This window comes from Odocoileus virginianus, chromosome 29, assembly GCF_023699985.2.
Source record: "Odocoileus virginianus isolate 20LAN1187 ecotype Illinois chromosome 29, Ovbor_1.2, whole genome shotgun sequence".
In the NCBI taxonomy this organism is placed as follows: domain Eukaryota; kingdom Metazoa; phylum Chordata; class Mammalia; order Artiodactyla; family Cervidae; genus Odocoileus; species Odocoileus virginianus.
Window position 1 is genome coordinate 19891046 of NC_069702.1, and position 23666 is coordinate 19914711.

The window sequence follows — 23666 nt, forward strand, 5'->3', positions numbered from 1 at the left end:
TGGTGGACTATGTTTTCAGCAGGAACTCAAGATCCCGTTCCAAGCCCCTTCAGGTGGCTGATAGATTTCAGTTCCTTTCTGTTGCAGGACTGAAATTCCCCTGTGCCTGCTGCCTGTCAAGTCAGGGACCACTCTCAGCTACTGTGCACCGTTCCCACTCTTTCTCACATGGCCCCTCCAGCAGTGAAGAATATCTGTCATGTCAAATTTATCTCCTGCTTTGAATCTCTGTTGCCCTGATGAGCTCAGTCTGTTTTAAGGGCTTACCTGATGGGGTCGCAAAGAGTCAGACACGACTGAGCTACTGAATGGAACTGAACTGAACTGACTAGATCAGGCTCACCTAGGATAATCTCTTTATCTTCAAGTCAAATGACTTGGGACCTTAATCACGTCTGGAAAATTAGTGTTTCATTCAATAACTGAGAGAGGGTATGTGTACACAGTGGAACTACCTTAGGATCACAAAGTCCAAATATATGCTTAAAGCTTTTCAGTGGCTGTTCATTTTACCTATTTCATAAAGCTCATGCTCCTTAGCATGGCATTGTTGTTGTTCAGTCTCTAGGTCATGTCCGACTCCTTGCAACCCCATGAACTGCAGCATGCCAGGCTTCCCCATCCTTCACTATCTCCCTCCCCGAGTTCGCTCAAACTCATGTCCATTGAGTCAGTGATGCTATGTAACCATCTCCTTGTCTGCTGCCCTCTTCTTCTCCTGCCTTCAATCTTTCCCAGCATCAGGGTCTTCCAATGAATCAGCTCTTCGCATCAGGTGGCCAGAGTGTTGGAGCTTCAGCTTCAGGCCTTCCAATGAAAATCCAGGAATAATTTCCTGTAGGATTGGCTGCTAGGATCTCCTTGCAGTCCAAGGGACTCTCAAGAGTCTTCTCAAGCACCACAATTTGAAAGCATCAATTCTTTGGTGCTCAGTCTTCTTTATGGCCCAACTCTTGCATCCATACATGACTACTGGCAAAACCATAACTTTGATTATACAGACTTCTGTCAGCAAAATGATGCCTTTGCTTTTTAATATGCTGTCTAGGTTTATCATAGGTTTCCTTCCAAGGAGCAAACATCTTTTGATTTCATGGCTGCAGTTACCGTCAACAGTGATTTTGGAGCCCAAGAAAATAAAATCTGTCATTGCTTCCACTTTTCCATCTTCTGTTTGCCATGAAGTGATGGGACTGATGCCATGATCTTAGTTTTTTGAATATTGAGTTTTAAGCCAGCTTTTTCACTTTGCTCTTTCACCCTCATCAAGAGGCTCTTTAGTTTCTCTTTATTTTCTGCCATTAGAATGGTATTGGTATCATTTGCATATCTGTGTTGTTGATATTTATCCTGGCAGTCTTGATTCCAGCTTGTGATTCCTAGTGGAGAGTTCTGACCAAACACCAAGGACCAAGACAGGGAAACTGAGGCTGGAAGCCTAGCTGTAGGGACAAATCCAATACACTGACAGTAAGGAACTTGGGGACAGTGGGCTGATCCCTGGCTGTGTGATGTGAGTTTCCATCCTCAGTACTCACTTTGTGAAGCTCTATTGCCATGTATCCAATTTTGTTGAAAATGATGGTTGACAGGTCTGTTTACTGGTCTCCTGGAGGTGGGAATCAGTAAAGATCTCCCTTCTGTGCCTGGTTTCCAACACAGTTGTCTTCAATATCCTCCACATAATTATTGGTTCTCAACCTGAGAGCTTCCTGCATGAAATCAGAAACTGGCCCCAGCCAGGGAGGGCAGGGATCGGCTGAAGGTAAAAGCAGACTGCTCCACATTGATAGGTGGTCATTTTAACAGCAAGAGAACTAACCACAGATGTGTGTCTCCAGCAGCTGCAAGACAAGTCAGCCTCTGTGCCCTCCCACCAGTATCTTAAAGTTTACACAGAGGCCCATGTAACAGGGTTCCATCATGTGCCCAATCCAGATGGTCTCAACAACACATTGCTGTCTTGAGGCTGTGTCCTTGGAGTAGCTTTGGCTGTGGGAATACTGGACAGAACATTTCATAGACAGGAGTGGGGGCGGGGAGCCTCTGATTACTGGGGTGCAGCTCATAGGTCAGTCTTCGGTCAGGTGCTTTCTATGACCTCTTCCAACAATGGTCAAGTTGCCGAACGGGGTGGGGTGAAGCATGAAGCCTGCCAGGACCAATAGGGTCTGGCTGTTGACTTCACTTTTCTGAATGACCTCCTCAAGGTGACTTGGGGAAAATTGTTTGTTGTAATGATGTACACTGATTCAGTATTCTCTTTAGAACTAAAATGGGACAGTTCTCATGGTGCAGCTCTAGGGGATGGTAGAGGACATGCAGTCACCTTCTTTCTTTCTCTCCTCTTTCTGGACCCATCTCCAAGTGCTTGCTTGTTTTACTATAAAGCTTTTTTTTTTTTTCCTTTTTGCTTACTCATAGTTTCTATTAATACTGCCTCATAATTTTGGATTGCATGTTCCTTTGGCTTGCCATGAACCCAAGTCTGTTTCATGGCTTTTTTCAGCTTCATTTCATATCACCAGCTGGTACACTCTGCATGACTTAACCCAAACTTAGGAGGCAGAGAACTTAGTCATCCCAGCTCATCTTTTTTTAACACCAGCAAGCCAAAGGATTATGTTAGTTCAGGTGCTCACCATTTAGCTTAAGTAGCTGAAGCCTGTATGATTGGGGAAAGGAAATAAAGAAAAGGGATCATGTGCATATAATGTAATGGCTTAGATACTAGGGGTCTGAGGGTGGGAAAAATTTCCTCCAAAGAAGATGTAGGTTAGCAGACATCAATTGACATTTCTTAAAAAAAAAAAAAGAAAAAAATGTATATATCTTTGGCTGTGCTGGGCCTTAGTTGCCACTTGGGAGAATCTTTAGTTGCAGCATGTGGGATCTAGTTCCCTGACCAGGGATCGAACCCAGGTCCCCTGCTTTGGGAGCATGGAGTCTTAGCCACTGGGCCATCAGGGAAGTTCCCAATTGATATCTCTGATTCCAGCAGTGAGATGAGTCCTTGAGGGGGGATTGAATATTAACTCAGGCATTTAAATATCATCACTAAATACTGAGAGTCAAGAGGAGGCTTGTGAGGGAAAAGTGAAACCAATATTAAGCAAAGTCGAATTGTGAACAGAAGGCAGTGAGCAATCTGAGGAGTCTAAGGAGCATGTCTAATGACAGCTGATCTTTGTTTTCCAAGTTAGCACCTGCCATTCCTACTCTATTGGGCAATAGGAGAAACAGGGCAAGTCCTCAAGCCTATACACATACAGAGAGATGTATTGGGCTGATCCAAAATAAAAGCTGAGAGTTCCTGTAAGTATCATTAGTATGCACCAATGGCATTCATTCATTGAAGCTTAACTTGGTCCCAAGCATTGTCATAAATACTGGGACTCTGGCAACTCTTCCTCACCCCTGACACTCCGTAATCCCCCTCCCTGGCTTATTTTTGCTAATAACACTTTCCAATTTCTAAAAAAGCTGCCATTTCACTTACTTCTTTATTTTTTATTCCTCCCCTGTAATCTAAGATCCATGGGGTCTAAGCTCTATGAGAACAGGGATGGTCTGTATCTTTTTTTTTTTTTCAGTTTTATATTTAGAACATCCAGAAAGTAGCTTTCTCAAAAATAACTGGCTGAATAAATTAATGAATTCCATCATTTACTTGGTTACTTGGGGGTAAGTAGCTGGCAGTGGTTGTGAGAAAGATGAGGGAGGTTGGGGGGAGTGGTGTTAGAAGAGACCATTCCCACTTCTAGTGTTAGTTGATCAGTCATGTCCAGCTCTTTGAAATCCCATGGACTGTAGCCCGCCAGGCGCCTCTCTGTCCATGGAATTCTCCAGGAAAGAGTGCTGGAGTGGGTTGCCATTCCCTTCTCCAGGGGATCTTCCTGACCCAGTGATCAAACCTGGGTCTCCTGCATTACATGCAGATTCTTTACCATCTGAGCCACCAGGGAAGCCCATTTAATCATTTATATGTGTTACTTGCACAGAAAATAAGATCATAGTCATAAGTCAGAAACCATACAAGAGTTCCCTGGAAAACATGGATGAAGTGTGTATACATTTCTGGATTAATAAGAGAGGATTTCCCCCTCTTATTGAGTAAGAATATGTCTCAACATGTTTACCAGTATACTAATCAGTATAGGCTATATTATGCTGTGATGACAAATAAGCCCACAATTTAGCTTAACTCAACACAACATATGGAACACTGGGTAGCAGAAAGCTCTGCTCCATAGACCCACTCAGGAACCCAGGCTAACAGTGTTTCCAGCATCCTTTGACACCAGCACCTCAAAACTTCAGTTTGCTGCTGCAAGAAAAAAGAGAACAAGGCAATGTACTCTCTTTATGTTTGCTCAGACCTTGCTCCTTTCTCTAACAGGACCATGTCTTTTTCCAACATGACCTCAGGGGAGATAGGGAGGGATTCCCATTCAGGAGGAAGAGAAAAGCAGTTATAGTAAGTCCACAGCCAGTGACCCATACTGTGGAAGGACCACTGGTGTTTACCATAAAAGCCCCTGGAGAGGAAAGGAGTGGTGGTGGGAGGAACTGGACGATTGGGGCTGACACAAATATGCTGTTGACACTGTGTACAGTGAGCATGCGAAATTGTTTCAGTCGGACTTTTTGCAGCCTTATTGACTGTGGCCTTCCAGGCTCCTCTGTCCGTAGCATTCTTCAGGCAAGAATACTGCAGTGGGTTTCCATGCCCTCCTTCAGGGAATCTTCCCGGCCCAGGGATTGAACCTGAGTCTCTTGCATCTCCTGTATCAGCCGGCAGGTTCTTTACCACTAACACCACCTGGGAAGCCCTTATGTATAGAACAGATAACTAATGAGAACATATATACAGGGAATTCTACTTATTGCACTCTGAGACCTGAATTGGAAAGAAAATCCAAAAGGGAGGGGATATATGTTTATATATGGCTGATTCGTTGTGTTGTGCAGTAAAAACGAATACAACATTGTAAAGCAGTTATACTCCAATAAAGATAAATTTTAAAAAGGTGCTTGGAGAACACAGAATTGACTTTTTGGGTCAAGTTGTTTGGTTTAACAAGATTTGAAATTTAGGGCTAGAACTAAGTAATGATAATTACATAAATGTTTTTGCAAAAAAAACACTTCAAGCAAAATTTTTTGAGGAAATTAAAGGAAAACATCACAGAAGGATGTCAACATGTAGTCACTGACCCACTTGAGTAATTGGATCAAGACTCTCTGGCTTGTTGGAAAAGTTTGGATCTAAACCAGCTCTCTCAGCACTCATTTCCTTTACCCTCATTAAGTTGGAATTTGTTGTTATTATTGTTGTTGTTTTTAATCTCTTATTAATGTAGAATTGCTTCAGCAGAATCCATCTTTCTGAGTAGAGATGTCTATTTGGGCCTGACCTCCAAGGCCCCATTAAACATGAAAAGCAAGTGCTTACTATCTTCTGAAGACAACAGATTCTGGTTTTTTATCTTATTATGAAGGAAATTCCGTCATACCAGCTCAGTCACTGACCTTGAGCTCTCGGGCTTGGCAGGACGAGTTGTGCATAGTCTCAACAAGCCCAGTTATCATAAATTCACCCTGCTCCTAGTGGGAAATGTTTGCAGAGAGCAACTTTATGAACAGGCAATTGATGAACTTATATTGATACATCACAATCACCCAAAGTCCACAGGTTACCTTAGGGCTCATTCTTGGTGTATAATAACATGATAACATATATCCATCAACATGTAGTATCACCCAGAAGTAGTTTCACTACCCTAAAAATCCTCTGTGGTTTGCTTATTCATTCCTTCCCCTACTTCCTGGAAACCACTGATTTTTTAAAATTAATTTATTTTTAGTTGAAGGATAATTGCTTTACAGTATTGTTGGTTTCTGCATACGTCAACATGCATCAGTCATAGACATACACATGTCCCCTCCCTCTTGAAACTCCCTCCCACCTCCTACCCCTTTCCACCCCTCTAGGTTGTCACAGAGCCCCGGTTTGAGTTCCCCAGGTCATACAGAAAAAAATTGCCATTAGCTGTCTGTTTTACATATAGTAGTATTCTTGCCTAGAGAATCCCAGGGCCGGGGGAGCCTGGTGGGCTGCCGTCTTTGGGGTCGCACAGAGTCGGACAGGATTGAAGTGACTTAGTAGCAGCAGCAGCCGCAGCCCCAGCAGTGTATATGTTTCAGTGCTACTCTCTCCATTTGTCTCGCCATCTCCCTCCTCACTCCTGTGTTCACAAGTCTGTTCTCTATGCCTGCGTCTCCATTGCTGCCCTGCAAATAGGTTCATCTGTACAATCTTTCTAGATTCCATGCATGCAAGCATGCTAAGTCTCTTCAGTTGTGTCTGACTCTTTACTACCCTATGGACTGTAGCCCACTGGGCTGCTCCTCCATGGGATTCTCCAGGCAAGAATACTGGAGTGGGTTGCCATGCCCCCCTCCAGGGGATCTTCCTGACCCAGGGATTGAACCCATGTCTCTTATGTCTCCTGCATTGTCAGGCTGGTTCTTTACCACTAGCACCACCTGGGAAGCTCCCTAGATTCCATATATATGCATTAATACATGATATTTGTTTTGCTTTTTCTGACTTACTTCACTCTGTATAATAGGCTCTAGGTTCATCCACCTCATTAAAACTGACTCAAGTGTGTTCCTTATTGTGGCTGAGTAATATTCCATTGGAGATCAGTCCTGGGTGTTCATTGGAAGGACTGATGCTGAAGCTGAGACTCCAATACTTTGGCCACCTCATGTGAAGAGTTGACTCATTGGAAAAGACTCTGATGCTGGGAGAGACTGGGGGCAGGAGGAGAAGGGGATGACAGAGGATGAGATGGCTGGATGGCATCACCGACTCGATGGACATGAGTTTGAGTAGACTCCAGGAGTTGGTGATGGACAGGGAGGCCTGGCGTGCTACAATTCATGGGGTCGCAAAGATCGGACACGACTGAGCGACTGAACTGAACTGAACCGAATATTCCATTGTATATATGTACCACAACCTCTTTATCCATTTATCTGTCAATGAACATCTAAAGAAACCAATCTGAGAAAGCTACGTACTGTATGATTCCAACTCTATGACATTCTGGAAAAGGTAAAGCTATGGAGGCAATAAAAAGATCAGTGGTTGGAAACCACTTAGCCTTTTCTGGAATGTCACAGAGTTGGAATCATGCAGCATGTAGCTTTTTCATATTGGCTTCTTTCACTAGTAATATGCATTTAAATTTCCTTCAGGTCTTTTCATGGTTTCATAAGCTCATTTCTTTTTAGCACTGAATAGTATTCCATTGTTTAGTACCACAATTTGTCTATCCATTCACCTACTGAAGAACATTTTGGTTGCTTTCAAGTTTTGGCAGTTATGCATAAATCTGCTATTAACATCTGTGTACAGGGTTTTTGTGTGAACATAAGTTTTTAACTCCCTTGGGTACATAACCAGGAAGCGTGACTGCTGGATTGTATGGTCAGGGTATATTTAGTTTTGCTAAGAATTGCCAAACTGTCTTCCAAAGGTGTTGTACCACTTTCCATTCCCCTGTTGCTTCACACCCTCACCAACATTTGATGTCAGTGTTCTGGATTTTGGTCGTTCTAATATGTGTGTGGTATCTCATTTTAATTTGCATTTCTCTGATAATGTATGATGTGGAGCACCTTTTCATATGCTTATTTGCCATCTGTATGTGTTCTTTGGTGAAGTGTCTGTTAAGATCTTTGGCCCATTTTTTGTTTTCTAATTGTTGAGTTTTCAGAATTTTTTGTATATTTTGGATAACAATTCTTTATCAGGCATGTTCTTTGCAGATGTATCTTCCCAATCTGTGGCTTGTCTTCTCAGTCCCTTGACACTGCTTTTTGCAACACAAAAGTTTTTAATTTTAAAGAAGTCCAGCTTATCAATTATTTCTCTCATAGGTAGTACCTCTGATGCTATATCTAAAAAAGTTATTGACATACATACCCAAGGTCATCTAGTTGTTCTCCTATGTTATATCCTAGGAATGTTGTAGTGTTGCTTTTCACATTTCAGTCCATTTGAGTTTATTTTTGTGAAAGGTGTTAGGTCTGTGTCTAGATTCACTTTCTGTTTTCCCTGTAGGTGTCTAGTTGTTACAACACCATTTGTTGAAAAGACTATCTTTGCTCCATTGTGTTGCCCCTTGGCTCCTTTGTCAAAGATGAGTTGCATATAGTTATGCCGGTCTGTTTCTGGGTTCTGGATTCTGTTCCATTGATTTTTTCCCCCATTGTTTTGTCAGTACTATGTCTTGATCACTGTAGGTTCTTTCTAGTCATTTTCATTTTTATTTGCACACACACACTGTTCAGGAGGCTGAAGCAAATGGGCATGGCTGCGGTTTATAGCTGCTTTGAGTGTAGGCTATTTTCAAATCAAGTTCATTTTCAGAGTGTATGAGAATTCTTTGACCCTCAAAATCAGGACACCTGCGCTGGCCTGACATTAGATTACAAAAAGCAAATAAACACCTGCATCTCCTCCATGATTTTCATTAAATTAACACAATTCAGAGCTACATTTCAAATGTGTGGATGGAATCTTTTAAAAAGTAACCAAGCAAATAAATCCCCTTAATCCATTGCAAGGTTTAATATTAAGCTGAATTCCTAGATAATGTTAAGACTAACCCTGACTTTAGATAAATTCCAAATTTCAGCCAAAACAAATAGATTTCATAGAGAATAGAGTTCAAATTCAGCCAAAGAGCAGGAGGACTCTCCCGGGCAAACATTAGTGAAACAACTCTTTCTTCCTCTATGAATTCTGTTGTGCTTTCCTTTACTCTCTCATCTATTTGGTGATTAGGTACAGAAATTCCTTAGTTCTTATCATGCCAGGTCAAGGTGAGTCCAGGAATAGACCAAATGTAACAATAAATTAAGGTGGATCAACCTCTGTTTCTCTTTTCTTTTGCTATGTGTATGCATACACTGATACCAAAAGGTAAATCCTAAAATTAAAAAGAGAAGGTTAAGAATATAGTGGCTGTATTGCCATGTTCAATTTGTATGTTTAACTTTCCCTAAAACTTTAAGTAAATACATTAACATCATACATTGGGAAATAAAGAATTAGAAGGAGAGTGACTCAGTCAAACTAAACACCAGTTTGGCAAATAAAGCACCTAAATACCAGGTTCCAAACCTGCAGTGATGGCTCACCCTCTGTGTTTCTTAGATTTTTTTTTTTTAAAGCAATTCAAAACCTAAATGGATGTTTCTCCATTAAGAGTTTGTCTAATACTTCAATCTGTCTTTAACCATCAAGGACACTTTTATAATGCAAAAGTAATTTTATTTATGATTATAAATTAGATGGAAGAGACACTCAGGAAGAACAAACTCTCCTTTCGGAATATTGAGGATCAGAAGGAAAGTGTTACTTGAGTATGACTACTGGGTTCTCTGTTTTCCTGTTATTGCACAGGGGGGCCTTGCATTTGCTCTGTGTCTGCCCTTTTCCAAAGGAAGCTCCCTTTCCCCAACAATGGGGAGGTGTTTCCCTGCCCACAAATATGACTGGGGATGAAGTCCATGTAGATATTCAGGCTCACCTGGCATAATGTATGAAGGAGTCAGCTGCCCACATTCTGTAAGCTGAAGTGCCCCCAACCCCCTCGCTCCCCCAGGAGTAGCAGCTGATGTTTATGTGCTCACATCAGCCCACAACACTGCAAAAGTAGATAGTATCAACACCAAAAATGAACTTTGTGTTTGGATGGAGGGCACAGTTTTCACTTCTCTTCAAGGCTGATTAATGACATGATTTGTACCAGCAATCACTTGTCAATTATAAGCAGCAGGCAGCAGATGATACTGTAACTATCTGGTGGATGATAATTTTTAGAGAGGAGTGTTCAAAAATAAAATTGGTTTAGGAAACAATGTAATTAAATAAGCAGCCAAGAGAAAATACTTCAACTGTTCTTATAGCCCTACTCTGCTCTTGTCTATTCAGCTAAGAGTTTTTCCCTAGGGGTTGATTGTTACTACCAATTTCTAAATGGAGTCCAGTGTTGCCTTTAGACATGGTTCCGTAGCTGCAGTTGCATGGTGCATAGAAATGCCCTTGTGCGTGCCTGCGTGCGTGCTTGCGTGCATTCTCACTCCCTTTAGTAGTGTCTGGCTCTTTGCAACCCTATGGACTGCAGTCCACCAGGCTTCTCTGTCCCTGGGATTCTCCAGGCAAAAATACTGGATTTGGTTGCCCTGCCCTCCTCCAGGGGATCTTCTTGACTCAGGGATCAAACCTGTGTCTTCTGCATCGCAGGCACAGTGCAGAGCCACCAGGGAAGCCCAGAAATGCCCTTGGTGGGTTTCCGGGTAGCTCAGCTGGTAAAGAATCCGCCTGCAGTGCAGCAGACCTGGGTTCGATCCCTGGGCTGGGAAGATCTCCTAGACGAAGGCATGGCAACCAACACCAGCATTTTTGCCTGCCGAATCCCCATGGACAGAGGAGCCTGGCGAGCTATAGTCCATGGGGTCGAAAAGAGTCAGAGGTCTGAGCAACCAAGCATAGCACACATGCCAAATCTATTCAATTTCAGTTGTTTCTTTTAATGTCATCTGTGTTTCAGATAGAAACTTAAGGGAAATTCCACCGAAGCAGAGAATCCTCTTTATGTTAATAAATTGTCCCTAAACCAATAACACTTTTTGCCAAACAACAAAAACTACTACTAACAGAACAACAACAACCAACCAACAAACCAAACACATCAGTCTCATAATCTGTAAAATTCTTGCAGGTTAAATCAGTTTTGAACTGAGTCACATTTAGTATTTATCTGTTAAAAAAAAAAAGAAGCATAACAGAAACAATTATATTCCTTCTCTACTCTGTACTCATTCTGAAAAAAAAAAAAAAAAAAAGGCATCTTTCAAAGAAAGACCAGTGTAGGTGGTGAAGAAATATATTACTGTTTATGACCCAGCAGTGTTCTATAATGCTTTAGAAAGACTGTAAAATATTTTATGAATATGAATTACCATTATTACCTAAGACTCTATTTAGCAGAGCTGGACTATAGCATCAGTGTCTGCCAGTAACTGAAGAATATTGGCAAGCAGTTTGTCATGCTCACCACTCCATGGAATGTTCGTCCTTTCTGAATCACATCTACCACCTTGCCTTGGATACTCTACACAGACACTGGGGAAAAGAAGGAATCCTGAAAGATTGCTGGTGCTACTTGATATCATTTAGAGTTAACAGGATCTGCTTTACATGTCCTTCATAAATTAATCAGCTCTTTTCTTAGCTTCAGAAAGAGAAATCATCAGTATGGTATGTTGTTGAGCAGCATAGATTTTGGAGGCAGACAGTGTTGGGTTAAAATTCTTGCTTTGTCATTACATAGATGATCTTAAGCCATTTATTTCAGTTTATTAAATGTCCGTTTCCCAGTTTGCATAAATGCTAATCATACTTCATAGGATTTTGCCTAATTCAATGCCTGGCATGTCACTGTTGAGTGAGAATGATTAACTGGGGTTATCTCTGACTATTTAACTCCATCTAGGGGAGTGTGTATGTGTGTGAACACTTAGTTACAATATCTGATTAGAAAGTAATCAATACAAGGTGGTTACATAATGGCATCAGGGCCTCTCTCCCTGCTACTCTTAACCTATAACATTCTTCTCCAGATTTTTCCTCATGTCTCATGAAGTTCTTATTTGCAAGCAACAGAAACCAGCTCTGGCTAGTAGAAACAGAAAAAGAAATGTTATATAGTCACAGAATGATAAACACGGCAGTGAAAGAAAATGAACTATTGCCATATACAATGCCCTATAATATATCTGTTTTACAGTTTTACCTTTCATAATAAAATTTCAGATTAAATGTCCCTGGTGTGTGTCCTCTCCACTATCACTGTAAATTCCATTTCTTTGGTTTGTTTGAGAGAAACTAATCTTTGTGTGGGCCTTCCCTGGTGGCTAGGTGGTAAAGACTCTACCTGCCAATGCAGGAGATGTGGGTTCGATCCCTGGATCGGGAAGATCCCCTGGAGGAGGAACTGGCAGCCCACTCCTGTATTCTTGCTGGAGAATCCCGTGGACAAAGGAGCCTGGTGGTTTACAGTCCATGGGGTCGCAAAAGAGTTGGACACAATTTAATGACCAAACAATAACAACCGCTTCTGTTTGGAGCTGGCCAGGCTCCTCTGACCATGGAATTTTTGCAGGCAAGAAAACTTGCCTGGAATTTTCAGGGGATATTCCTGACCCAGGTATCGAGCCCTCATCTCTTGCGTCTCCTGCATTGGCAGGCGAATTCTTTACCTCTGAGCCACCTGGGAAGCCCCATTCTTTCTTATTGTGAATTGAATCCAACATGCCATCTCTCCCAGGGAATTTCACACATTAAAATTTTTGCTGTTAATTACAGAATGAATATCTTTTCTCTAGAAAAGAAATTTCAAGTGCAGATAATCCGAAGATGGGCTTCCTAACCTCTGCACTTGAAATTGTATCACCTATTTGCTCTTTGGGAGAATTATGCCCATAGCTGTGGCTCCATTTGTGGTCTGCCAAATATTAAATATTATCAAATTATTAGTAAGAATTTTATAATTTATATCTGTATTGTACCATGTCAGTTTAAGAGCATTGAACTTATCTGCTGACTTCCTGAAATTGTACAATTAATGCTTAGGAGCTTGTGCACGTATGTATGTCATTCTTAGCAGAATGGCTTGACACTCTGCACAACAGGGTGTGTGCGTGGGAGAAAGCAAAAATACTTGGTGGCAGTGAAAATTTCAAACTGAGGCAAGAAGGCAGGGTAAGGCCAAAATGTAGTACAAATTTTACATCAATAAAAAAGACATTTAAAATCAGGGCTTCACAGTGGGGAGTGCTCTTTGCACCTTTTGGTGCCCAGGGCAGACCCTGAGGCAAACAAACTCCCCCTCAGCTGTATCCTCATCACGTCCTTTCCTTCTCCTGGAGTCTATCGTCTGTGCCCCTTGCCTCCACTCCCTCACTCTCTATACCTCTGTCTCTCCTGGTTTGTGACCAGGGTGGCCCAAATGTTTGCCAAGCTCCTAGTCTCTCCTCGTCTCAAATGCATGCTCCTGTCTGCTGCCCAGCAAATCCATTCACATATTGTTGTAAGAGAATCGTGGGCCTCTTAACCTACTTCTCCAGAGTCATCTCGCTCTACCTCTGTCTCACCCTTTAAGATCTAACAGCCCCAAATTATCTGTGGTTCTTATAAAAACCCTTGGGTAGGAAATGGCAACCCATTCCAGTATCCTTGCCTGGAAAATTCCATGGACAGAGGAGGCTATAGTGGGCTATCGTCCATGGGGTCCCAGAGAGTCAGACATAAAAGCTCAACACTTCTTTATATTGCATACCTCTTGCACTCATGACATTTTCTCCTCTTTTGACACCATAAGTCTCTTTCTCTATCCCCAGCAACCCACCACCCCACATCCACCCTGCCCCATACCACTTCTCTGACTACCTAACTTTGTCCTCCTGTCCTTAGCCCCTGTACCAGCTTCCTCCAGTAAACTTCTGGTCACAGAAACCCCTCCCCTGGCTGGGCTAGCTGTTCCTCCTTTGCTCCGACTCCATCTTCTGTGTATCTATGTTCTGAATGTGCACCCTCCTTTGAATATTATTTGTTCACCTCTCTCTCCCACTAGACTGGAAGAGCTCCCTGAGAGTAAGACAGCATCGTAGTCACCTGGGCAGCCCCAGGGCCTGCTCAGTACTGAGGTAGAAAATCCTGTCCATGCAAACATCTGCATATGTTTTGTCACCAGTCAAGGCAACACCCAATTCCTTTGGAAACCTTTCCTACACTCACTGCCTGTGCTTAAGTCGCTTCAGTCGTGTCTGACTCTTTGTGACCCTAAGGACTGTAGCCCACCAGGCTCCTCTGTCCAAGGGGTTTACCAGGCAAGAATACTGGAGTGGGTAGCCATTTCCTCCTCCAGGGGATCTTCCTGACCCAGGGATAGTATTTGCATCTCATGTCTCCTGCATTGGCAGATGGGTTCTTTACCACTAGCTCTACCTAACTGCCTCAGAGTCCCCAAAAGCTTCTCTGCTAAAAGTCCTTCCTCCTAATATTGAATCTGTTTGTTGTTTTGTTTTATTTTTGCTGGGAAGCCTTCTATTCATTTTCTAGAGTTTCCAAATTGAGTGACTGAAACAACAGAAATTTATTTTCTCACGGTTCTGTGAGACTAAAAGTCTGAGATGAAGGTATCTCCAGAGTTGATTTGAGACTTCCCTCCTTGGCTCACAGAGGGCCGTGTTCTCCTTGTATCTTCATATGACCTTGCTTACATGTGCATCTGTGTATACATTGCCTCTTCTTATAAGGACTGCAGTTATTTGGATTGGGGCCCACACTGATGATCTCATTTTAACTTAATCACCTCTTTAAACACCCTACCTCTAAACACAGTCACATGCTGAGGTGCTGGGAGTTAGGACTGTAATGTATGATTTTGAAATAAGCTTATAACTTGCCGCTTACCTATGGGTACTTTCCCCTAAATTTGCCACTGATCACCAAGCAGATCCCATCTGCAAAGATGCAAGTTACAGCATCCTTCCCTCCCTTCTGTAAAAGTTCCATATGATTATTTTATGAGCCTATACTTCCTGAATCATTTTGCATATGATATCGACCTCCAGTGATACATGGAAGGTCAATACAAGGGAGAGAACTATTTCTTCTTTGACGTAATATTTTCTCACCTTTGGATAGATGATGACTTTGCATTTTTATTTTCCTTCCTATTTTTTCTGAACTCCTAGATAATTTAGGGTTCTTATCATACAAGTGAATGGACAAATTTTGTGGTGTAACTGTCACACCTGGGTTTTGATGTATCAAAAAAGCTGTATGATTTTTATCTGTTGTTGATTGTTTTCAGAAACATTGTCTCACTGGATCTTTTTTTTTTAAAAAAAAGCAAATTATATACTATACTTTTTATTGATAAAGAAATGTGGAACCGCAGAGAGGTCATATACCAAGCGAGTGTCAAAGCTATTCTGAAATCCAAGACTTCAGAATGAGGCACCACAGCTATTTTTGCTTAATCATTATTATCTTGTTTACTAGGTCCTTAGAGCCAGACTTCTGCTTTTAAAAATAAGCATTTATGTTTATGAGCCAATGCTTATTTTATTAACTCATGATTGGTTATTTTTTAATATTTAAAATATTTCCATTTTAGACTTTGTGTTTTACTTAAAATTTAAAAAATTTTAATTATAATTTAAAAGTCCTGAATATTTTTAATTTAAAAGTAAATATACCATTTAAACATAATTGATACATTTCTAAATAACTTCCTTGTGCCTTTTATAATTTTTTAAAATCTATAATTGCTATAAATTTTATTGAAACATTTTTATAAACCTTGACATTGCTTATGTAATCAATATTTTATATAAAAGTCATAAATTTAGTACAGATCTAAGTTACAGTAGCTCAGAGGATAGTTTTCTGATTGACAGTAGATGAGAAAATGTATTAAATTATAATAGGGAATTGAAGATACCTAATATTTCACTTTGAAGAGGGCACCAAGGAAGAATAACAATAAGCCATTTGTCATTAACATGAAAAATGATCTGAGCATTATTATGCAAGTTTCTTTGATGACTTGAATTTTAATTTAAATCCTCCAGATACGCCTATGACTTAGGTATCATCATGTTGTATGTTTGTGGAAACTGATGCTTAGTGATTCAGCAACCTACTCTAGATCTCCATGCTAGTGTGTTATGGGGCTGGAATTTGATCCCATGCCTCTGACTCCATCCCCATATTTGTTTCATCGTGACACAAGCTGAAGAAATTACAGGAGAGACACGCAGTCAGCAATTACTGCTGTGACATGTTGGATTCAGACACTTGAAGCCAATGAAGCCCGTAAAAGAGGCATTGCTTTGCTTTGGTTGGTCATCTAACACTTGAGTTTCCAATCTCTATGACCCTTGGTATCTTCATCTATAAATATGAGATTAATTAATTGTGGCATCTTCCTCAAAAGTTTGCTGTGTTGAAAAAAGTGTGTGTATACATACTTGATACACATATGATATATGGTAGTTGTGTAAACTTATTTAGATATTGTGTTTTGCTTATAATTACAAGTCTAATCCTTTCAAAAAGCAGTATAGATAGTAAATAGCAAGGGCCATAAAAATGTCCGTAATTTTGGCACAGGACCCCTACTCCTGGAAAAATAAAGAAATGATTTAAAAGACCAAAAAAAAAAAAAAAAAAAGTGTATTTTCATAGGTATTAATTGCAGGGGAAAATAGTTTGATAGTTCCTCAAAATGTGAAATATAGAAATGTCTTATGATCTGGCATTTCCATACCTAGGTGTATAACCAAGAGAAATGAAAATTTGTACATGAATGTTCATAAATGCCTCATTCATAATAGCCTCAAAGTAAAAACAACTCATATGAATAAATAGATCAATAAAATGTGGTATATCCATTCAAAGGAATTTTTTTGGACAGCAAAAAATGATGAAGTGATGATATATCCTACAACATGGATAATCTTTGAGAACATTACACTAGATGAAACTCACAGAAGACAGCATATTGTATGATTTCATTTATATAAAATGTTTAGAATGGGCAAAAATACAAATAGATAGTTTACTAGTGGTTGCCTAGGACTGGGGGGAGGGGACGGGGGAATGGTGCAGAGTTACTAACAGGTGAAGGTTTTCTTTTGGCAGGGAGCACAGGTACTTTAAAATTACGTTGTGGTAATGGCTGCACAAACCTAGACAACATATTAAAAAGCAGAAACATTACTTTGCTAACAAAGGTCCATATAGTTAAAGCTGTAGTTTTTCCATTAGTCATGTATGTACATGAGAGTTGGACCATAAAGAAGGCTGAGCACTGAAGAACTGATGCTTTTGAACTGTGGTGTTGGAGAAGACTCTTGAGAGTCCCTTGGACTGCAAGGAGATCAAACCAGTCCATCCTAAGGGAGATCAGTCCTGAATATTCATTGGAAGGACTGATGCCGAAGCTGAAGCTCCAATATTTTTGGCCACCTGATGTGAAGAGCTGACTCACTGGAAATGACCCTGATGTTGGGAAAGATTGAAGGCGGGAGGAGAAGGGGATGACAAAGGATGAGATGGTTGGATGGCATCACTGACTCCATGGACTTGAGTTTGAACAAACTCCAGGAGATGGTGATGGTGTCCATCACCTGGTGTGCTGCAGGCCTTGGGGTTTGCAAAGAGTCAGACGTGGCTGAGCGACTGAACAGCAATATTGGCTGCACAACCTTGTGAGGTGTTCTTTTTTCTTTTTGAGAAATATTGAATTGTGCATCTTAAATGGGTGAAGCGAATGGCATGTGAATTGTATCAATAGAACTGTTTTGAAAACTTAAAAAAAAAAATCAGAGCGAAAAAATGGAAATAAAATATGTATCAGGATAGTAAATGACATTATACTCCATCCTGTTGATGGAACATGATGTAATCACTAAATATTATAAGCCCTAAAACTACATAACAACACAGAATATACGTAATGTGATGTTCAGAGTAAAGCAAAGTGATGTTGTAGCTAAATATACATTCATTGGGATAAAGGCTGGCAGGAAACTCAGAGAGAGGAGACTGTGGTGAGGGGGCTGTACCATTTTCTTTCAAAAGTCTCATTAATGTTGTTGAGCATTTTGAAGGCACTTGTTTTAATGTGTTTTGTAATGGCAGCCTTATGGTAAGTACAGGTGGTACTGAAGATGCATAAAACATAGGAAAGGAAGGCACAAGCACAAGGGACATTTAAAAATCAACATGTAAAATATCTAAGAATTAGAAATTGACATGCAAAGATTCAGTGGAGCATTTAAGGGAAATGGGTATTGAGGGAGGCACTGAAGAATATTTAAGCAGGTCAGGTTCTCCCAGGATTCTGCCCAGAAACTTAAAAACTGGAATGCCTGCGAGTCTCTTCTTCCCCATGAGCCTCTCTCTGCTCACAAGTGTTGAGGGGAGGGGATTTTCATATATCGGAGCTGGTGTGGGTCTGTGATGATAACCCAAAGGAAGTGGGAACACTTAGCAGCGGGTGCAGTTTGCTTAAGTTCACCAAAATTGTACTGGAGTGTGGAAAAAGGAAGTCTGGTCAAGCCTGAGTGAGTCAACATTTAATGGGCCTCCACCCACCTCTCCTCCCTTCCCAAGGCCACCTCACCTCTGTGTCTGATGCTTGACCCTTGCTAAGAAGGAACTCCGGCTGGCCTGGGTGGGGTGAACCCAGATTCCTGTTGATTGGTCCCAACTCTTAGGTTGGGGGGACAGAGGGGAGAGGGGCCAGAGCAATGGGGCCTGGCCCCTCCTCTCTATATATCTGTATCACATCCCTTTTAGGAACTTTCCCTGCCCTGGTTCCCACTGAATGTTTGAAATAGTACAATCCCCTCAATGTCCTGAGTCCTAGAAGCAGTTTTTGAAAGTACTGCCCATATGTTTGCTGTGTTGAAAAAAGTGTGTATACATATGTGCAATACATACACGTATGTGATACACATATGACATATGGTAGGCTGTGTGAACCAGCCCAATCCTTTTGAAAAGCAGTATAGATAGTAAATCACAAGAGCCATAAAAAATGTCCATATCTTTGGCATAGGAACCCTACTCCTGGAAAAATATTCTGAAGGAATGATTCAAAAGACCAAAAATAAGAAAAGAGTGTGTTTTCCTAGGTGTTAATTACAGGGAAAAGTAACTTGATATTTCCTCCAAAGGTGCAATATAGAAGTGTCTCATGATCCTTTGGGGTAAAATTGTCCTCAGTCCTTTGGGAACTCTCTGTAGTCTCTGTTGTGGGACTAACACAACATGTATACGTATAGCTGATTCACTTTGCTTTACCGTAGAAGCTAACGCAATATTTTTAAGCCACTGTGTATGTGTGTGTGTGTTAGTCACTCATTTGTGTCTGACTCTTTAAGACCCCATGGGCTGTAGCCCACCAGTCTCCTCTGTCCGTGGAATTCTCCAGGCAACAATACTGGAGTGGGTTGCCATTCCCTTCTCCAGGAGATCTTCCCTACCCAGGGATCGAACCGAGGTCTCCCCCATAGAAGGCAGATTCTTACCATCTAAGCCACTGGGAAAGCCCCTATAAAGCAACTACTCTCCAATAAAAATTAATTTAAAAAAATTGAGATTTCTGAGCAAAGACACACTCTTTTCTTCAGAGTTATTAGGGTTGTTTGAGCTGCCCAGTGACACCCCCTTGGGCAGATGCCACCTGCACTGATCCCACTGCGCGATCAATGAGCTGAGCTGCCAGGTGATCCCTGTTTCCTTCCTCCTCAAAATTCTGGATTATTTCTGTCCTTCGGCACCAGGAATTGCCCTTATATTCCAGACTCCAGGGTAAACACTGAAGGTTGTAATTACAGTTCATGGTCTTAACCACTTCTTTGGTCTCCTTTTAGGAATCCAGTCTTACAAAAGTAACCCCAGGTAGCTGTCATTGCAGAGAGCTCTCAGCAGTTCTGTAGCTTCTCAGGAATGCTCTGAAGTTATTTTGGGAAGAAGATAAAGGGGCAGTTTCACCCTTATCTTGCAGAGAGCTGGAGAGGATGACCAGATTTGCCTGAGGCTTTGACTTCTCCCAAAGTTTCTCTTATTCCACTTTAAGGCCATCCTCAGAGTCCCTGTCCCCACATAGACCAAACAGTAGGGTAGATGGGGAACAGCTCCCAATACCAGCCACCCAGCCACTCAACTACCCAAATAATAGCAACAACAAACCCTGTGTTGGAAAACCTAAAATGACCAAAGGAGAGAGGGAAAGGGAAATACTATTTAGGGGGGCAGGAGGAGAAGGAGGTGACATAGGTTGGATGTCAAGAGGATGAGATGGTTGGATGGCATCAATGAAAGTTGATGAAACTCAGTGAAACTCAATGAAAGTTTGAGCAAGCTCCGGGAGATAGTGAAGGACAGGGAAGCCCAGTGTGCTGCAGTCCACGAAGTCTCAGAGTCAGACATGACTTAGAGACTGAATGACAACTATTTAATCATAACAACATGCCCCTGACTACTCTGTGTTTTGTATGTGAACCCATTATTTCAGAAATATCCTTTTATATATGGCTCAGAATCATCACATATTTTCCCACCCAACAAATAATTTCTAGGTAAGAGATCGATGCTTTGGGACACTTAGGTTGTTTCAGTCTTAAATATACCCAGTGCAATCATATCAAGGGACTCTTTAGTCCAAAGAAAATCAAGCTGCACATCCACCTAAGAAAACTAGTTACCTGTTGCCATAGCAACTGGACCAGCCTTAGAGGGAAGGGCAGAGTTCCTCAAATTCATCTACTACGTCTGCAGATTGACTTCCTTGAAACTAAGTCATGTGTCCTGATCATCAACACTGATCTGTTATTTTCATTAAGGAAAAAAAAGTCACAGTCTCAGTTGATGTATTTCAGCTTTTTCTCTGGTGCCACAAAATGAATGTCTTTTTATCTCTGAAAGGTGGGATTTGGTAGCTGGATCCTTTAGAACTTTCATGCATGCCCTAACGTGGTGGGACCTTGGGCCAATGGGTTTGGTAGTAATTAAACTTTGATGGCTGGAACATGACCTGTGAAATGAGTTGCAGGTCTCAGCTTCACTCCTAATGAACAGAAACCCATATGCCTTGGAATTTGACCATCACCCCTGTTTCTAGACCACAGGAAGAAAGTCAGAGGTTTGAATGGCTTTTCCTGGGGGTAGACTGCAGGGACCTCTTCCCTGGGAAACATGCTTTGCCTTTCTAGGCCACAGATAGCGCCACAATTCGTCTCAAAATGCCCTGCGAGATATGTGTAAATAACGCGAACCACATTTACAGGCAGGGCCACCCTGGTCGAAAGTACGAGTAATTTGCCCAGAGTAAGATAATTAGTAACAGCAGGGGTAGAGATTCCAGAGGGTCGTACTCCATTGCTTTGCTAAGACCACTGAAAAAAATCTTTCTCTCACTCAAGAGACATGGCCAATTAATGGAGAGCAGGAGGAGGGGATGGGTCAATACTTGCTTGATTCAGTTTTAAAGGTCATTTTTATTTTATGGGGTTGTTGGTACCTACGGTTAAGATTTTTTTTTCAATAACAAGTATCTTGATATTTCCTCTAATGAGACTGAAAAATGTGCTTAGTGAGAATGAGAGCTGAGGGCCGGAGAGAACTGGATCGGCTGGGGTGTTTCTACATAAAGAAAAGATTCAGCTGACAAAAGGCAAGAGTACTGTCATAGAAAGCACCTATATCTATGTCTTAGTCCATTCAGGCTGCTCTAACAAAATGCTACAGATTGGGAGCTTATAAGCAGCAGACATTTATTTCTTAGATTTCTGGTGACTCCAGGTCTAAGATCAGAGTGTCAGCACAGTTCAGTGAGGGTCTTCTTCCAGGGCACAGACTTATCCTTGTGTCCTCACATGGGAAAGAGGTCAGCCAGCACCCTGGGATGTCTTTTACAAAGACATTAATCCCAATCATTTCCCAAATCACTGTCTAAAGCCCCCACCCCCTAATCGCATCACCATTTGGGGTTTAGGATTTTTTTAAGGGTTTTTTTTTTTTAATGTGAACCATCCTTAAAGTCTCCACTGAATTTGTTGCAATAACATCTCTGCTTTTTATGTTTTGTTTCTATTAGCTGCAAGGCATACAGGACCTCAGCTCCCTGACCAGGGATCAAACTGACACCCTGCATTGGAAGATGAGGTCCCAACCCCTGGACCAACAGGGAAGCCCTTAGGGGCTTTAGGATTTCAACATATGAATTCTGGGGGGACACAAACATTCAGACCAGAGCTATGCATGAGACCTGCATTAGATTGTAAAGGATACAAAGATAACAAAGACAGGAGTCCTGTCTTTAGTAAGCCACTTCCCAGCAGATAGTGACAAGTACCCTAATAATAGTATGTGAATCCTGTGATTGGGAGAAGTTATATTTTGATTCTAGCCAGAGTGGAGGAATATAGCGAAATGTTTCTTAGGGAATCTGAGCTGTACTTTTTAGGACAGGTGGGAAGTCACAGACAGATAGTGAAGAAAGGATCTTTTAGAAACTAGGGGCAGTATAAACAAAGGCATAGACTGGAATCTACTGAAGAAAAACACATTTGGCCAAATGTGGCTTGAGGTTTAGGTTAAATTATAGGAGAGATCTGGAACTAAAGCAAAAAAGGGAAAAAGAGCCACATTTTGGAGTGTTCTCAAGGGCAGGTAGAGGATTTTGGACTGTACTCCTTTAGAATCAGAAGTTTGAAAACCAGAAGCTGAGCTGTGGTCAGTGTTTTTCTGTAATAAGATGAGATACTTGTAGTGTTATTATTTTTTTTAACAACAACAACAAAAAGATTCACATAGTCTAATCTATGTTCTGCAAGATACCTTAGCAGATTAGGCTGAAAGTATTCTGCGCTTCTGTCAATATTCCTTCAGAATGTCATGAAAGGTTTTGTAATGTCCCCGTGCACAAGGTTAAATGAGTTTGCCCTGACTGCAAGCTGAAGATGCTGGTGTAAAAACGCCGACTCAGGTATTTCCAGTGACAACCATTATGGTTAAGTGCTTGAGGCACTGTTGTGAAAAGCAGGAGAATGGCTTCATGCAGTAGGAGAGCCAGCCAAGTCCCTGAAATCTCTCTCTTTCTGTTTCCTTTCTCATAGGAACAGCAATGGAAACCTTCGATGTACAGCAGCGTAACTCCTATCTGCTTTGCAAGCCCTCTGCTTGAGAAGCCGGTTGGCAAAGTAAGAATGAATTCATTTCTTGCTGAATGGTTTAATTTGAGTCTGTTGGCTGTTCTTTCTTTTTGTCTTGAGCGATTTGGGTGACGTAATCAAATTGATCTCATAAAAGTGGCTGATAAAAGTCCAGATTTTGAACTGTTTGGTTGGCCCTCGTTGCATTGATCCATGGCAAGATGTTGAGCTGAGTGATGTTGATCTGAGATTCCCTGGTCTTCACATGGATCTTGATGCTGTCCTCCCCAACTCCCTTCAGTGCCCCGCTTTCTCAGCTCTTCGTCTCACCTTCCATTGCCTATTGGAACACATTAGAAGGAAAGAGGTGGCTTTTAGTCATCTACATTGTAGGGGAAGGGAAACCTTTTTCCTCTCTCTTTTAGCTTAGTGCACGGGGTAATACAAAGTAAACTGAGAAAATAAAAAAGACAGGTAAACAGAGAAAAGATTTATTACTGTGAATAAAGAGGCCTTCATAGAAAAGAAGTGAAGACCCAAAGAAGCAACTGTATTTGAGACTTGTAGAATATTTTAACAAAGACTGACTAACTGGAAAATTGATAAGAGAAAGGTGAAGGGTTTTGGGCTTCCCTGGGCCATAAATTGTGAGCTGGTCAATATATGGGGGGAAATTAATGAAAAATTAAGACTTATTTGGTAAGGTGTGTTATACTAACTCACGTTGGTGGCTTTCTATTACTAAGAGTTTTTTCTAGTGATTAAAAGTCATCTTCTTCCTGATATGAAAAAGCAAGACACTGTTACAAATTTATGTTACTTTTACAAAGGAAAGTTTACATGCT

General features: G+C 41.3%; 1 protein-coding gene across 1 annotated transcript in view; it reads left to right on the forward strand.

Moving 5' to 3' along the window:
* Positions 1 to 23666, forward strand: part of RASGEF1B (RasGEF domain family member 1B) — a 621423-nt gene that overhangs the window by 430690 nt on the left and 167067 nt on the right. Inside the window, 1 exon segment of the mRNA XM_070458246.1 lies at positions 22786 to 22869. Within this exon segment, the coding sequence (XP_070314347.1) occupies positions 22786 to 22869 (84 nt within the window).